The 16,098-nt window shown below is 50.1% G+C and overlaps 6 protein-coding genes across 6 annotated transcripts; 3 read left to right on the top strand and 3 right to left on the bottom strand.

The window, feature by feature from the left end:
- Positions 1-454: 454 nt before the first annotated feature.
- ASPSYDRAFT_45791 (MFS transporter) lies at positions 455-3,950 on the bottom strand. Its single transcript, XM_040847115.1, has 10 exons — positions 3,042-3,950; positions 2,840-2,984; positions 2,542-2,786; positions 2,463-2,495; positions 2,322-2,408; positions 1,861-2,270; positions 1,686-1,797; positions 1,480-1,613; positions 1,065-1,137; positions 455-766 (listed from the first exon to the last, which is right to left on the bottom strand). Exons 1-10 carry the CDS (start codon positions 3,470-3,472, stop codon positions 706-708), a joined length of 1,731 nt encoding a protein of 576 aa, XP_040701652.1. The 5' UTR covers positions 3,473-3,950; the 3' UTR covers positions 455-705.
- Positions 3,951-4,132: 182 nt separating this feature from the next.
- Positions 4,133-8,135, bottom strand: pmr1 (Ca(2+)/Mn(2+)-transporting P-type ATPase PMR1). The gene is made up of 3 exons (XM_040847114.1): positions 7,656-8,135; positions 5,073-7,578; positions 4,133-5,013 (listed from the first exon to the last, which is right to left on the bottom strand). Exons 1-3 carry the CDS (start codon positions 7,761-7,763, stop codon positions 4,442-4,444), a joined length of 3,186 nt encoding a protein of 1,061 aa, XP_040701651.1. The 5' UTR covers positions 7,764-8,135; the 3' UTR covers positions 4,133-4,441.
- A 513-nt stretch (positions 8,136-8,648) lies between these two features.
- On the top strand, positions 8,649-10,486 carry ASPSYDRAFT_153715 (kleisin alpha; the record flags this gene model as incomplete). Its single annotated transcript, XM_040842312.1, has 2 exons — positions 8,649-8,912; positions 8,975-10,486. 2 exons carry the CDS (start codon positions 8,649-8,651, stop codon positions 10,484-10,486), a joined length of 1,776 nt encoding a protein of 591 aa, XP_040701650.1.
- An 889-nt stretch (positions 10,487-11,375) lies between these two features.
- Positions 11,376-11,854, bottom strand: ASPSYDRAFT_1009205 (uncharacterized protein). The gene has a single exon (XM_040839729.1). The coding sequence runs from the start codon at positions 11,705-11,707 to the stop codon at positions 11,420-11,422; it is 288 nt and encodes a 95-aa protein (XP_040701649.1). The 5' UTR covers positions 11,708-11,854; the 3' UTR covers positions 11,376-11,419.
- ASPSYDRAFT_1010596 (uncharacterized protein) lies at positions 11,608-12,510 on the top strand. Its single transcript, XM_040839731.1, has 2 exons — positions 11,608-11,832; positions 11,950-12,510. Exon 2 carries the CDS (start codon positions 12,002-12,004, stop codon positions 12,470-12,472), a length of 471 nt encoding a protein of 156 aa, XP_040701648.1. The 5' UTR covers positions 11,608-11,832; positions 11,950-12,001; the 3' UTR covers positions 12,473-12,510.
- A 1,311-nt stretch (positions 12,511-13,821) lies between these two features.
- Positions 13,822-16,094, top strand: ASPSYDRAFT_45785 (ammonium transporter). The gene is made up of 4 exons (XM_040847113.1): positions 13,822-14,017; positions 14,073-14,404; positions 14,455-15,046; positions 15,104-16,094. The coding sequence occupies exons 1-4, from the start codon at positions 13,906-13,908 to the stop codon at positions 15,697-15,699; spliced, it is 1,632 nt and encodes a 543-aa protein (XP_040701647.1). The 5' UTR covers positions 13,822-13,905; the 3' UTR covers positions 15,700-16,094.
- Positions 16,095-16,098: the final 4 nt, after the last annotated feature.

Genomic DNA, 16,098 nt, shown 5'->3' with positions numbered 1-16,098 from the left:
ATCAAAAGATCATGGATGGACGATTCCATTAATATTCTGGGGCGACCAAGGCATTCATCACTCATCAGGGTCGGCCAGTGAACTACGTTCCCGACTTGTCCCGACTGCCGTCTTCTCCCGGCTGAGCCCATTCAAGAGCCATTATTTACCACCCAACCTCGGCTACAGGTACTCGAAATCCAACCATAATTCTTGTTCTTCTTGTTCTTATTGTTATTGATGCACAGAATGGCCAGCTGAACGACGAAGTTCCATCTGTGTCGGCCAAGGGCGTGTGGTCTTGCCGTTTTGGCCACCCTCCAGTTCAGATTGCGATATGCTGTTCTGATCCTGACCAGTCCATACTACGACTGCAGTTCTGCGATTGGAGCACGCATAATAATTCGTCTGACTGTGTCTTCTGGGCGCTCACAGTCAGCTCAAATGAGATTTGCAAATAGAACAGGAAGAGCGCGTGATATGGTAACTGCAGTATTAGACACTAACTTTCTATACACTTTTATCTACCTCGGCTTCTATGTATACAGCCTTCATGGCATCGGCCTCTAGCGAGGTCTTATTATTATCATCCGGATGTATTTCCAGGGATTAACCCTAGTCGCCCGTCCAGGGTAGCTCGTCCTCTTGTAGGACAACTTCAGCCCACGGGACAGGGACCTTATCCTGCATTCATTGCACAACTCTTCGTTCCTGAACCAGGCATTATTATCCCCTAGCAAATCGGCTCTTCTTCCGGATCTGGCTACCATATCGGAAAAATATATACCTGTGTAGTGTCACAAACATCCAGGTTAGCTCATCTGTCCAACCAAAATGCATTCATCCCAGCATGAGCCACCATTGCACAAGCCACCCAGTAAAGGTTGGCGAACTCCGGAGTTTAAAAACAGCCCGGACACATATGCATTATCCCGCCGCAGGCTTGCAGAATGGCCCATGCAAGGGAGGCTGAACCCTCAGTCTTACGGCATTTTGCACAAGTCGGTATCCGTAGAGAATGGGAAAGAAAGAGGAAATTGACCAAGAAGATCTCGCTCAAAGGCCATGGCCAGGGGAGAACTTACGGAAATGGTGCCATTACCAATGTCAAAAACGCCAATAGTGAGGTCGCCCAGTGATAACCTAGTCTGTTGTACACTGAAACACATCAGTTAGCAACTGGCGGTCAAGACCTGACTCTGGAATGATGGATGGATCTAGGTTGCGCAGATCTTGGGTAGATCCCGAGTCGGGGACCATACGATAAGTACTAAGGCAGTTGGAAAGATAGGAAAGCAGGAAGATAGAAGCCTGGACCAAACCACCAGGGCAGGCTAGCCTGGGGGTACTTTGACCATGCCTAATACAAAAGGCACCCTCAATCGTGCAGCCTCCAGCCAATAAACAACCGCTTCGCAAGTAATTCGCGGTCATCATTGGTTTTCTGCAACGCGAGAGGCAAGATCCAACAGCAACAATATTGATATGGAGAATACTCACTCTGTATGCCAAAAAGAGGGAATATCCCGCCGGCAGATGAACGCGCAAAGCTGTTCGCTGCGAGTGCGCTTGCAGCATACATGGGATATGCATCGACCAGGAATGAGAAAATTCCCTGATACACGAGAACCGTGCTATGGATAGCTGCGTCAGGACCAATATCCTCATGCACAAGGAGCGCACGGTTCAGTTGGAAACAAACTTACCCCGCCCCAAAAAAAGCACTGCCAATGAGCGGCACTATCCAATGGACATGCGGATATATGGTCCAAGCAAAAATGAAGAGCCCTATCGTAACCAGCGGGCCTCCAAGAATGGCTTCAGCCGATTAGCAGTGTGCCGAAAAGCAGATAGTGCTGCTGAAATTCAAGGAGTACATACCAGGAGGTAGTCGCCACTCTGGTTGAAAGTCGTCCACAATTCCCACGGCCCTCTCATGCTTTGCTTCCAACTTTGCGTAGACTCGGCGCCAGAATGGATCGGATACAATAGCAAAGACCATGCCCACGAAGAGACCCAAAAAGACGAGGCCTCGCTGGTAGAGCTCCATTCCATAAACATTTAAAAACACTAGCTGAAACGCACCAAAAAAGAGGTAAATGATGCCTAAAAGAATAGCAGCAAATATGCAGAGATTCAAGCACATCGGCTCCAAGGTCAGCAGGAGAAAGGGCCTATAGAGGGATTGCCCGACGGTTCTCGCAACGGACCGGTCCATCTTCTCAATTGGAGCCTGCCACCGGTCATTCCCAGTCTCTCTCCGTAGTCGTTCAGCTTTCCGTTTCAATAACCTATCCTCCTTGTCAGTACCTATCTGTAATGATGGGCCGGAAACTACCTACACGGGGTGGTACGTCTCGGGGACCAGAGTAATCAAAAGCCCAAGCAAGGTGCCAGACCAAATTAATAGGCAATAAAACACCCAGCGCCTGAATGTAGATACAGTCAGTTTCTAATCTTCCCACCCGCTAAAACCCACATACCATGTAGTAAACTGGTTGATAAATCCACCAAGCCTATGATAATTAGCACCTGAAAAGCTTTGAATCGTAAAGTACATACAATGGACCAAGCTCAGGGCCAATAAACGGTGAGCTTGTATAGATCATCATAGGTGCACTAAGCTCATGGCGATTGAATAAATCACCAACAGTGCCACCGGCCACACTGAGGAAAGCACTACCGGCAAGACCGTTGAAAAAGCGAGACACAATCATGGTTTGGATATTGCGTGCAACGGCACAAGGAATAAGCCATATCAGGAAAAGTGAGAAAGAGGCAATATATATGTTCCTGCGGCCATAAAACTGCAAAGAGTTAGCGGAGCATTAGGCAGCGGAAATGGAAATGCGCAACATGCCTCTGACAATGGTGCCAAAACGAGTGGGCCAAGGCCTAGACCCCAAATGAAGAAAGACAGGCCGAGCGTTGCAACTATGCGGGAGCAACCGAACTCGTCCATAATCTGATCATACGTGAGTGTATACATCGACGAAGTACATGTCCTTCAACACCCATGGACGTCAGCATCAGACAACATATTCGGATTCGCCAGTACTCACACACAAAGAGACCCCGTTGAGCAAATAATTACGATCATCCATCTTTTGGTCGTGTTGAAATTGCGCGGATTCATTGAATCATTCTCATCCCAGCGTACCACGAACTCAGAAGACGACTCCGTGGCCTCCGTACCGTGAGGTTCACCCGCAGCCGCTTCATCGTCCAATTGATTGTTGCAGCTATATCCGTCATTCAGTGACCAGCTTCGCTCGACGCGCCGAGATGCAGTGCTGTTCTGTCTCTGTAAACGGCTATTATCCGCCGTGGTTGCCGGTTTAATCGGCGCAAACCCATCCTCCGTTGCACCATCCGGCTTTTCCAGCTCGACATCTGCTTCAGCGCTTCTCTCGCTACCCGAATATTGTCGGTCTGAGGATGATTGGGCGCTCCCCGCACGCGGGAGGAGGTCCACCTGTTGAGGTCCAGACATGGGCGAAAAAAAGTATTGTTGATTGAATCGGCTGTTATACTGTGCTCCATCTACCGCGCAAGCTCCCTCTGTCTTCTAACGAGAAACAACAAGAATAGCACCAGAGGGAGAAGGGGAGGTTATGTCGACAGAATCGGTCGACGTGAGAAAACAATCGCGCCGAACAAAATTGATAGTCAAGTCAGAAACAAGGCCGAGCTTTAAGGCTTCAAGCTAAGACTTATCCGTTCGCAGATCCCCACTCTTGAACTAAAAATGAGCAGCTTAACTGCAGAAAGGACAGGGAAGTTCCGGTACTCGGCAAAGCGTGAGAAGGTTCGAGGGAACAGTGGCGCAAGAAATTAGAAATGAGGAGACGAAGCTCTCGTGGAGCAGATCTCGGAAAGAAGATGCCGAAAAGCTGCTCCATCTCCCTAGCGAGTATCGAATTTGGAGCTTGACGCCTAGACCCAAGCTAAAAAACAGCCCAGGCGAAGCATCTTCCTCGCTAAGTTCTGGCCCCAGTCTCCTTGAGTCCTTGGTAGTTCTCTGTTGCCACCCCTCGACAGAGCAACTGGCAAGATATAAAGCGGTACCAAGGTCCGGCAAAGCACGCAACGCGAATATTCTCCGCGTATAGATTGATTAGCCACCCGTTATTGGGAGAAATTCTCCGCCCTCGTGGCAGCAAAACTTAGTAGTACCTAGCAACCATGTGCTACCGGATGTGCTGCAGCGATCAGCCCTATAGGCAATTACCATCGGCATGCGGTTAATTGTTTTTATCTTTCCTAACTGCATTGTATTCTTACTCAACTCGGCCTCATGAACCAATTTTTGCACGGCCCTGCAGGCTGTTAACTTTTACTAGGCTGGTGAACTGAATATAACTGTAATGCTACCAAACCAGAATTCCAAAGGCCATATCGTTCCTCATCATCAGATGGTATAAATATTAACATGTACGATCAGTTCTATACAACATTGTATCTACACATTCACACTATATCCAACACCCACTGCGCGCCGCCGCCGCAGCATTTGATAGTATTTTCGCCCCTCGTCAACCCAAAAGACAGTACTTGAAATGCACACAAGTTTGAATAAATGCGCCAGATTCAGTGGCTCCGTTTGGAACACCCGCTGCAGGAACGGGAGATAGATGACACACGCCTGGCCGGCCAGAGATCCAAGTACGGCATAATTGAACATCTTGTTTCCGAAGACACGGATCTCGCCACGGAGCACCGACTTACTCTCGCTACGGCATGTCAACGCGTTGAACATGTCGAACAAAACAAAGCAAGTGAAAGTCATGGTGGTGTCGTGGGCTGTCACTATTCGGGATCGCTTGCCCGTGTGCACATCATCATCATCGCCCATTTCGTAGACGTATATAGCGAGAGTGCCGAGCATGATCATCAAAGCTGACATGAGAACCCGCTGGATGAGGGGCTTTGTCAATACTCTGGCACTCTTAGGTCGCGGAGGTCGGTTCATGATCGAAGGGTCCACGGGCTCTACGCCGAGAGACTGCGCAGGTGGCCCATCCATGAGAATATCTAACATATTAGGTTAGCAATTGAAATACGACTAGGGTGGATGGTTGGAATGGCCATACTAATCCATAGGATTTGCATTGCGTTCAGCGGGTTTTTGAATCCCAGGGTGGTGCTCAGCAAAACAAGACTCAGAGCGGCAACACTCGTGCTTAGCTGGAAAGTGATAAAATTCTGGATGTTGTAGAATATTCCCTTGCCCTGCTCTATGGCCCGCAAAATTGTCGAAAAGTCATCGTCTGTGAGAATCATGTCTGCTGCTTCTTTAGCGACGTCGGTGCCGAGTTTGCCCATGGCGATTCCAATATCCGCCTTCTTCAAAGCAGGTGCGTCGTTCACTCCATCCCCGGTCATGGCGACAACATCGCCCCGGGACTGAAGTGCGCGCACAATTTTCATCTTGTGATCTGGACTGGTACGCGCAAAAATCGAAACAGACGATAAAGCCAGAGATAACTCCGAAGTGCTCATCCGGTCGATTTCTTGTCCGTTGAGGACATTCTGCACTCCTGGATTTTCAGGTATCGGCATTCCGAGCTTCTTCGCAATTGCGACAGCCGTGGTTTCGGCATCGCCCGTGATCATGATGAGCCGTACGCCGCCAGCCATAAGACGACGAATTGCCTTGTGAACATCCTTACGAGGAGGGTCGTTCATGCCTACCAGCCCTGCAAAGACCAAACCGCTGTAGCGATCATCCTCGTCTCCCGAACTGACCTTTGAGGTGGGTGTACCAGATCTACTTCCGAGTGCCCTACCCTTGGTCTCCCTCACGGCACCACTAGCAAAGGAAAGGACCCTAAGCCCTTCGGATGCCATATGTTCCGCGGCCTGGCGCACGGTTTGGCGCCTCCGTTCGTCTAATATAACCTCCTGGCCATCCCTGGTGAGGTACGTATCACAACGCACCAATACCTGTTCTAATGCACCTTTGATGTAAGCCACGCTAGGTCCCCCCGATGGTTCAGCAGATGTTCCACCTCCGATGATCACCCCCATCCACTTGCGTTCGGAGCTGAACGGAGTCTCGGCAACCCGGGCGCATATGCGGTCCCGCACATCATCTTCCCCGAGAGCATCAAGTAGATCCAAAACGGCAACATCAGTTGGCTGACCAACCCACCTGCTCTTCATCGACCCTGACGCGCTATCGTCCGTGGAGGACAGCACCGCAGCAGAGGACGCGGTAGCAGGCGAGTTCGCATGCACACGCGATAGCCGGGCATTGTTGGCAATGTTACCAATCCGCAGAATGGTGCGAGCTGCTGGTCCTGGGGTTAATGAAGCAATGTCGTTGTGTACCTCGAATGGATCAGGACAGTCGAAGTGCCACATCTTGGTAACTGTCATGTGGTTGAGCGTGAGCGTTCCGGTTTTATCACTGCAGACGACATTCACGGAACCTAGAGTCTCAACACTCGGAAGCCGCCGCATGATAGCTCCTCTCGAGGCCATCCGGAGTACACCGAGAGCGAGAGTAACGGTGACAATAATTGGAAGACCTTCCGGGATAGCCGCAACAGCGAGCGAAACTCCAATGGTGAACATGTCTAGAAGTTTTCGGCCCTGAATCAAGCCTACAACAACAATCAAAGCGATGACTCCAAACGAAATATAACTGAGCTCTTGGCCCAGACGATCCATGGATAACTGCAACGGCGTACGCGGGCTTTCAATTTCCTGTAGGGAAGCTGAGATACTACCGAATTCCGTCTTTGCACCGGTGCCTATGACGATTCCCTGGCCATATCCAGACCGAACCAATGTCCCCATAAACGCAATGTTGTGCTGCTCATTCAAACGTATATCCGCACCGACCGCACCGCTGGCAGGGGCATCATAGAATGGTGACCGTGGTGGGCTCACGATTTTGGGGGTCGGCGTCGAAAGATTCTTTTGGTTGCGGATGGCTTCGGGATATTTCATAACAGGTTCATTTTCGCCAGTCAAATTCGACTCATCGATAGTCAGGTCCGTAGCAGCAGTAATTCTTATGTCGGCGGGAATACGGTCTCCAACTGTGAACAAAACCAAGTCTCCTCGTACCAACTCAGCGGCTGGCACGGTACTCGAGGCCTTTACAGCCGCTGAAACCGAATTCGAGCTCGGACTCTTATTGCGAAGCTCACGCATCTCGAATTCTTCGTCTGGGACTGCCGGGGTTGGGTGAGCTATCGGAGGAAGATTGGACGGGACGTCGCGTATCAAGTGGGCATGGTGTGGAACTAAACGATTGAGAGCTTCCAAGGACTTTTCTGACCGATATTCCTGAACAAACCCAACCGTGACCACTATCGTAACTGCTAAAGCAATACTGACCGCATCGTCGTAATTCCCCATAAAGAACGAGACCACTGCAGAGGCGAGAAGGAGAAGAATTAGGGTCTCTTTGAACTGCTTCAGGAATCGGAGCCATAAAGGTTCCGGTTCATCGTGTGGTAGTTCATTCGGTCCATCACTTAGATAACGTATCTCCGCCTCCGTCGGGGTCAGGCCATGAGTGAGGGAGGTCTGTAGGCGATCTGCGGTCTCCTGAGGGTCTAGCTGCGAGTAGGTCGCGGTCGATGCCTAGCATATTATGGATTAGTCACGATTCAAATCAACTACCAGATATAATGAAGTTACATCGGGCAATTGTCACTTACCGAAGGTGCAGCATTCGGCCGCGCTCCTACAGGCGCAGCCGATGGGGATCTCGAACCAGCAACCTGGGCATTATGGAAAGGTAGCGCAGGCGTAGCGGACCTTGACATTTCTCATGTCTCGAAAAGGAGGAGACGATATAAACCGGGCCCCAAGTTTTACTATCCCATCGAGTTAGGTAGGCAATTCGAAAGGCACGGGGATGTGGCGGCAGTCGTCAAGATTGGTTGCTCTAAAGGAAAGTACCAATATCAAGGCGCGATGGTAATCAAAAAGCCACGTTCTCCGTATGCGACTTGGTTGCGGCTGTACCTCTCGCTGGTCCAAGGAACGGCGTATCGGGCGAAACCAGGTCAAAGGCAAGTCAAATGATAATACGTCTGGGATACCGAATCGCTAAATAAACAGAACGGGTAAGCTGGCAGAATCTAGAATTTCGTCTTCAACCGCTCAGCAGCAGCATTGGCGTCGGGGATGTTGACACTCAGCAGCCCAGCCGGGAATGGACCCGGAAGAACCATCGGCCGCAGCCGCTCGTATCAGGGCTCGTTCACAAATCAGGTGACTCGTATTGCTTATCTAATAGGCATAATTCGCCCAGCCACCAGCAATTGTCAAGACGCGCCTGGACAACCCACTTCAAATCCCAACCTCCTCCCTTTCCAACTGCCCCTCTGGTCGCTCTCCTGCGCTGCGGGTGCTTTGGGCGTCGATTTCATTTCCAAAATCTGTCGCCGCGTTTTTACGTGATATTTTAGTCTAATCTACTCCCTTTCATCCTCCTTTCGTCAATACTACCAGGCGCCAAAGCGACCCGAGCCACCGATACCGTTTGTTTTCTGGCTTCGTCGCGTCACCCACCTTTGGCTGGACGTTGGCTGGAAGGGATTTCCGCCACGAATCACCCCGCCCAATGCGGGTATAGCTACATCTCTTGGATATTCATTTGCATTGGACACATTGAGTGATTATCTGGCTTTGAACCCCTTTTTACCATGTTCTATTCGGAGACCTTGCTGTCCAAGACTGGGCCTCTGGCCCGTGTCTGGCTGTCTGCCAACCTCGAGCGCAAACTCTCGAAATCGCACATCTTGCAGTCAGACATCGAGAGCAGTGTTAGTGCTATCGTAGATCAGGGACAGGCTCCCATGGCTTTGCGACTGAGTGGTCAGCTACTACTCGGTGTCGTTCGGATCTACAGCAGGAAGGCGCGCTACTTACTCGATGATTGCAATGAAGCTTTGATGAAAATTAAGATGGTAAGTCTCCCTGTTTATCATATTCGTTGTACCACAGTTTTCACTGACTTGACTAAACGTAGGCATTCCGTCTCACGAACAATAATGATCTGACGACTAGTGCTGTTGTCGCGCCTGGTGGAATCACTCTACCAGACGTTTTGACCGAGTCCGACCTTTTTATGAATCTCGATTCATCACTACTCTTGCCGCAACCTCTTTCGCTAGAACCAGAGGGAAAGCGACCGGGACCGTCGATGGATTTCGGGAGCCAACTATTTCCCGATACTGGAATGCGACGCTCTGCTTCGCAGGAACCTGCACGTTTAGAGGATCCTGGCGATCTTGATCTTGATCTTGGACTCGATGAGACAGATTTGACTTTGCCCCATGATTTCAACATGGAAGTGGGACGAGATGCCCCCGCTCCCCGTCCTATGGAAGAAGACAACTTTAGTGATGCCGGCAAACTTCTCGATGCCGATGCCGGCGACCTGGGGCTGGACTTTGGAGACAATGATGCTCCGGCTGAGAAGATGGACTTGGGTGCGGATGATTTGCAGGACGATTTCTTGCATACGGAGGAACCAATGGGTTTCGGCGATGACACTGTGGTTGCAGATGGGGGGGATGAACGATTTGAGCGCGAGAGTACTCTCACCGAAGCCTCCGACGACATGATGGAACGTCTAAACCCAGAACACGACACTGGCTTCCAGCTTCATGAGGGTGATGAGGAGGACGATGCAGTCGTTCAGCATGCGCAACGCGCCAAGCGGAGAAAGCAGCTTCCTATAATTGAGGCTGACAAGGAAATTGAGTTCAAGGGCAGCACCTACTTCAAAATTCAGCAAGCCCAGCTCTCTGAAAGCCTGAAGCCTGCATCTTTCCTACCCCGCGATCCTGTTCTTCTAACCCTCATGAACATGCAGCAGAATGGCGATTTCGTCACCAATGTGATGGGCGGTGGCCGCGGCCGCGGCTGGGCACCTGAGATCCGTGACTTGCTGTCTTTCGAAACTGTCAGGAAGGCTGGCGAGCTCAAACGGAAGCGCGACAGCGGAATTTCGGATATTGACGTCGATGCCGCCACTGGTCCAGCTCTGGAATTCGAAGAAGAAGCGATTGTTCCAGTGGACGAGGGAGTCGGTCTTGAGTCAACCCTACACCAGCGCTCTGAGATCGAATTTCCTGGCGATGACCGTGACCAGCTCCACCTTAGTGATGATGAAGGTCTCCAGCAGCCATTAGACGATTTTGATGACACCATCGAGCCAGTCGACAGCAACCTAGTGTCGGTCGGCACAAAACGCGCGGTGCATGTCCTGCGAGACTGCCTTGGCGACGCGGACCAGAAGAAGGCCGTCAAATTCCAAGACCTCCTTCCTGAGAAGAAGGCTACCAAGGCTGATGCGACGAAGATGTTTTTCGATACTTTGGTTCTGGCCACCAAGGATGCCGTTCAAGTTGAGCAACGCTCGAACACTGTCGGCGGACCGATCAAGATACGCGGTAAACGTTCATTGTGGGGCTCGTGGGCCGAAGAGGACGCCAATGGTGGAAACATCAATCCCTCGACTCAGATCGCGGCTTAGATCGTTCTTGGATGGTGGTTTGTTGCGGTTTTCCTGTACAGTTATAAGTGTGATATCTTCTCCCTGTCTTCTTTCTTTTCTTTTTCATTTTGCTTATATCCATCCGGCTCTTTGTTTGAAACGGGTTTCTGGAGCTGGAACGTGTTGGATTACTGTATTTTCTTTTTTTCCCATCCTTTTTTGTTGCAATGAAACCTGGAGTTCGGGGCAAGTTTCTTGTTTTACAGGGCCCTAAAAGGTGTCAATAGGTTTGCAGTTTGTATCTTTGGGCGAATGCTTCTGGGCGATAGGATAGTCTTTTTGTGAGTAGACAGTTTTAATCAGAATCATTCCCATTGTGACCAAACCTGTAGCCCACTTAATTGATTGAACACCACAGTATACTTTGTGGTATCCATTATAACTACTGATACTGTGATATGCAGTCAAGTTGGCAAGTTGGAGAAAACATGTAGTCTTGAATCCGGCCATAAAAACCATTGCCACTGGTCTCGATTCGGGCGCACGGGAATTCAGATTTGAAATTATAGAATATACACCTATGTATTGGTTCCTCTTTTTCCCTCATTTTTACCAGCACTAGTCGAATTGGTGTATCGCCCACGATATTGCTCCAAGTTAGGAAACCCCAACTATCTTTATCTATTATGCGAGAAAAAGTATGTGTGCAAAATATGCACTAATTTGCTTTTACAGGTGTAGCCTTAGTCAATTCAAAGAATTTAAACGCACTATCATACTCTTCAAACTAAGCAGCGGAAATTACTTTTATGTCGTGTTGCTTGGGCCTAGACATATACCGAGATATATATATATGTATGTATGTATGCATATTTTTGAGTGATATGAACACTGTTATCCCTAGAAACCGATAGTTCTAAATATAAACCATCTGAAAGCGGTCGTGGATACTTTCAAATGCCTCCACACTAGTTACGAGCAGTCATGTTCTACTGTCACCTCGGCGAAACTCAAGATGCTGCACAGGCCAATAGGGGACATAGATATATCGTACTGGCTACCTAACACAGAGGGAAAACGAAAGGCGTCTCGGAAAGAAGAGTGCGATAGGGAGGAATAACCTTGAACCGTTCTTTTGGCGGGAGGAAGCCCTGGCCATGCCATAGTTGGAGCATAATAGGTAGTTGATAACTGTAGTGAAGACCAAGCAATGCAACCAAAAATAAGGTAGACTTGGGCGTGCGAATGAGGAATTTCCATGACACATCGATATGCTGATGCCAAGGGATCGTCGAAGCCTATCGCGAACCCTGCATCTTATTTCGACTTCTTTAATCTATTTCATTGCGATGGAAGTTGGCACTCTTGACTGGAATTGGGCTGGTATACCATATCGAGTATATGTTAACCCAGTTTAACTAAACAAACCCCTTCTTGACTTCAAGACTCGCCGAAGATCTGCGGGTGCCCCGCATGGGGCCAAGTCAAGCTCGGAGCTGCACATACCTTTTTTTTTCAGACTAGAGATAAGAAAATCTAGTCCGATTCGGTAGCATGGCACCCTCGGCAGACTCGAATCGCGAATCTGGAGTCGAGACCGAGAATTTCCACGGCCTTAGCAGCCGTACTAAGGCAGGGAGGTGGCCTTTGACCACGCTGATGGGATTGCGCCACGTGGAGTGCAGACCCATCCCCGCAGAAGCTGACCTCGCTCGAATTTCTTCTGCAAATTTCTTCTGCAGCGATTCGAAATCACGGCTAGTAGTCGCTGTTCAACCGGCAGTCCCGCAAAGTAGAATTTACTTCTGGTCAAGGAGGAACCAACACGTTTTGATGGCACGCGACAGATCAAACTCGGGTGTCGTGTGCTTTCCGTCAAAAGTTCCGTCTCATCTTCTGGGTCGAAATTGTGGCTCAGCCTGGCCGTTGCTGGCGATTGCAAGTTCCTATTCTGTCCGATCGTCTGCCCGACCGTCTGGCGGAACTCGGGAGAATGAGGAAAGGAACAGGGCCCTTCCGTCTTGAACCGTGTCTCTCATTGGACAGGAGGCGTCTTATCAGCCGTCCTCCGCGAACGAAATTCTATCAATCCGAATTAGGATTAGGCTTGCGGCGGAGACCCACTGTGGCGCGAGGGCCTTATCTTTACCCTATGATAACGGCCCAATAGTGGATTTTTGTCGTTACCTGAGAGAATGGTGATAAGCAGCTCTTCGTTGTGATAGACCAGGCTTGCCGGAGAGCTCGAAAAGCGCATGCTGAGGGCTCATGGACCCTGCAGTGTTCAGTTATCACGGTGGATAGATTAACAGAACATGCGGAGGGCGGGGAGGCCTGAGATCCTGTATCTACTGCTATCAGGGACCAGGAACAGCACAAGACATAAATACAAGTAGCAATTCCTCGCGAGACTTCAAGAGAGGAGCGGTTTCGGCCCCGGAATGTCTGGTCATTGCTCTGCCAAGGCAACTTGGCTTGTCGTCTGTCGATAAGCTCAAGCTGATTGAACGCGATATGATGCGTCAACAGTTCATATAGCCAATGTCAAGACAGAGCACCCGGTGATGATGAACCATGACGCTGTACTGGAAGTTACCGAGGACGAGGAAGGGCGACTATCCGGTCTCCTACTACGTACCACTATCATTTATCGATCAACCTAGAATGGGCCCGATCCGGAGCAATTTCAGCGTTTCCACCGGGATGGATTCCACAGTGGAATGAACTCTGCAGGGCGCCACTGATGCACGGAGTAGTGAGAACCGGGGCCTTGCCACGAGGAATGAAGAAAAGTGAGGAAGGCTTCGGAACGGAAACTGCTAGAGTACAGCAAGAGCAAGGCCGCGTCGTAAAATACCGAAGCTGCAGACTGGCACGAAGGATTTCCGAGCTGGTTTTCTTTATCCCATTCGATTTGATTTGCATATTGATGGTCCAGCCGCAACTGGCTATCATTCTGCGCGCTTCGCTCGGTCTCCCTCTTGTTTATCTCTTGAATGCTTGCTTTTTCTCCCCTTGACGCACCGGAGCGCAGCCTGAGACAGGGAGACGCTGCACCAGGATCCTTGATTACTATTGCTGCTCCGAGAGAAAAAGGTTAGTGAATTTTGGGCTCCTTCAGGCCCGTCGCAACTCTGGATCGGGTCCACTTGGCCGTCCCCGTCGATCGTGGATTTGTCTTGTCATTCAATTAGTATTTCGATTGCTCACTATCTTTCTGTATCTTTACCCACCCGCTGACTCTTCCAGACACCTTCTTGGCTTTTCTTTTATATACCTTCCTCCGCCCCGGGGCGTTCTCTTCTCCACACTTCGTGGACGTCCATTTTCATATCTCTGTCTCGATCTCGACTTATAGCATTGTCCACGCTGATCGAGGGCAAGGGACGTTTCACACCCTTCGCTTGCTAATTCCGCCAGCACTTCGCCCTCAGATTCACCTCTCTACATCCCCCACCATGGCCGCCGAGGGCAAGGTTCCTTTTACTCCCGAGTATGCCTCGTACAACTGGACGGGAGCACCGTCAGACTACTCTGCCCTTGCTACAAACGAGCTAGGCGGTAATTCAAGTATGTTGTAACGGCCGTATGCTCGCGTGAGCTTCTCTAATAGCCGTGATTCTAGGGGTGGAAAACTTGAACAAATGGTATCAGGCCGGTGATCAAGCCTACATTATTGTCGCGTCCGCTATGGTCATGCTCATGATCCCTGGTCTCGGCTTCCTCTACTCCGGTCTCGCTCGTCGCAAGTCCGCCCTTAGTATGATCTGGGCCTGTATGGGTTCCTTCTGTGTCGTTACCTTCCAATGGTACTTCTGGGGTTACTCATTGGCCTTCTCTCCAACCGCCACCAATGGATACATTGGAAATCTGCGTAACTTTGGTTTGATGAAGGTTTTGGCCGATCCCAGCCCTGGATCGCCCCTGGTCCCCAACCTTCTCTACGCCTTCTACCAGGTACTTCCTTCAACCCCTATCTGGAATTACTTGGGGACTGATCGGTTTAGATGCAATTCTGTGGAGTTACAGCTGCCATTATCATGGGAGCAGTTGCTGAGCGTGGCCGTTTGCTTCCCGCCATGGTCTTCACCTTCGTTTGGGCTACAATCGTATACTGCCCTATCGCCTGCTGGACGTGGAACGTTAACGGCTGGGCCTTTAACTATGGTGTGCTGGATTACGCTGGTGGCGGTCCCGTCGAAATCTGTTCCGGTCTATCGGCGCTCGCCTACTCGATGGTTCTCGGTCGTCGCCAGGAACGCATGATGCTCAACTTCCGCCCGCACAACGTCTCTCTCATTTTGCTTGGAACCGTCTTCCTTTGGTTTGGATGGCTAGGGTTCAACGGCGGCTCATCCTTCGGAGCCAACTTGCGCGCTACCATGGCATGCTGGAACTCCAACTTGACTGCTGCTTTCGCGGCGATTACATGGGTTGTTTTGGATTGGCGCTTGGCTCGCAAATGGTCAATGGTTGGTTGGTGTTCGGGTACCATCTCTGGCCTTGTAGCTGCGACTCCTGCTTCCGGGTTCCTTCCTCCGTGGGCCAGTGTTATTCTCGGCATTGTTACTGGCATCGTTTGTAACTATGCAACCAAAGGTATGTTTTTCTTCGAATGGCTTCGGTCTTGGCCCAAATTGCTAACCTGATATTCAGTGAAATACTGGATCCGCATTGATGACTCTATGGATGTGTTCGCTGAGCACGGTGTCGCCGGTATCGTCGGTCTTATCTTCAACGCTCTCTTCGCAGATGACGCCATTGTTGGACTGGACGGAGTCAACACGGGTTCCGAAATGGGTGGTTGGATCATTCATAACTGGAAGCAGCTCTATATCCAAATTGCCTTCATTGTCGCTGCATCCGCATATTGTTTTGTCGTGTCCGCCATCATTGCTTATGCGATCAATGCCATCCCCGGCCTGAAGCTCCGCGCCTCGGAAGAAGCCGAACTCCTGGGTATGGACGACGACCAGCTCGGCGAATTCGCATATGACTATGTTGAGGTTCGTCGTGACTACCTCGCCTGGACTCCCCAACAACACGACCAACACGCAGACGGCCACGAGGTCCCCGCGGCCGCGCGCTACGGCATTGGTGAACACAGCGACATGATGCTAGACGGCGAAACCCCAACAGGGCTAACGAACAGCCGCGGTAGCGAAGTTTCAGGCATCCAAGAAGTCAACATCAAAGAAGAAGCACCACAACCTTACCCAGTTGACAATGAGAAAGCGGCTCCCGATTCATAGTCGGGCCATTTTCGATTTTTTGGACTTTCCTAGCCTGATCTTTTTTTCCTTCTTCTTTCCTGTTCACGCCCGAGATATCCACTTCTGTTTGTCTTTTCCCGTTTTGGCTGAGCCATTTGTCCTTTCTCTAATATGGATCTGTATTCTTTGTCTAGACCGAGTTTGTTTTTTTCAGCAGGCGTTGGTTTCTTTTTACCGCTTTAGCTTATATTTCGAGCGAGTGCTTACGGAGCTGGGATCTAAAACCTGATCACTGGATGATATTGGATCTTCACACATTGTATATACTAATACCAAGAGTCCACTGTCGTTCATGGCTTAATCAATGAAAACTCCAGGGATATTCTGTATAGAGATGCATTACGATTATCTACTAGTATTTAACAATAGACTCCTAAA

The sequence above is a fragment of the Aspergillus sydowii genome (genome assembly GCF_001890705.1).
Source record: "Aspergillus sydowii CBS 593.65 unplaced genomic scaffold ASPSYscaffold_6, whole genome shotgun sequence".
Taxonomy (NCBI): domain Eukaryota; kingdom Fungi; phylum Ascomycota; class Eurotiomycetes; order Eurotiales; family Aspergillaceae; genus Aspergillus; species Aspergillus sydowii.
This window is presented reverse-complemented; position numbering and strand designations above follow the sequence as displayed.

Coding starts and splice junctions, on each gene's coding strand:
- ASPSYDRAFT_45791 (XM_040847115.1), bottom strand. CDS start 3,472: ATGTCTGGACCTCAACAGGTGGACCTCCTCCCGCGTGCGGGGAGCGCC. Junction 2,985..3,041: donor TCAACGGGGTCTCTTTGTGT/GTGAGTACTGGC, acceptor TGGGTGTTGAAG/GACATGTACTTCGTCGATGT. Junction 1,138..1,479: donor CCCTCTTTTTGGCATACAGA/GTGAGTATTCTC, acceptor GATGTGTTTCAG/TGTACAACAGACTAGGTTAT.
- pmr1 (XM_040847114.1), bottom strand. CDS start 7,763: ATGTCAAGGTCCGCTACGCCTGCGCTACCTTTCCATAATGCCCAGGTT. Junction 7,579..7,655: donor GGCCGAATGCTGCACCTTCG/GTAAGTGACAAT, acceptor ATAATATGCTAG/GCATCGACCGCGACCTACTC. Junction 5,014..5,072: donor AATGCAAATCCTATGGATTA/GTATGGCCATTC, acceptor CTAATATGTTAG/ATATTCTCATGGATGGGCCA.
- ASPSYDRAFT_1009205 (XM_040839729.1), bottom strand. CDS start 11,707: ATGGAAATTCCTCATTCGCACGCCCAAGTCTACCTTATTTTTGGTTGC.
- ASPSYDRAFT_1010596 (XM_040839731.1), top strand. CDS start 12,002: ATGGCACCCTCGGCAGACTCGAATCGCGAATCTGGAGTCGAGACCGAG.
- ASPSYDRAFT_45785 (XM_040847113.1), top strand. CDS start 13,906: ATGGCCGCCGAGGGCAAGGTTCCTTTTACTCCCGAGTATGCCTCGTAC. Junction 14,405..14,454: donor TTCTCTACGCCTTCTACCAG/GTACTTCCTTCA, acceptor TGATCGGTTTAG/ATGCAATTCTGTGGAGTTAC. Junction 15,047..15,103: donor TTGTAACTATGCAACCAAAG/GTATGTTTTTCT, acceptor CCTGATATTCAG/TGAAATACTGGATCCGCATT.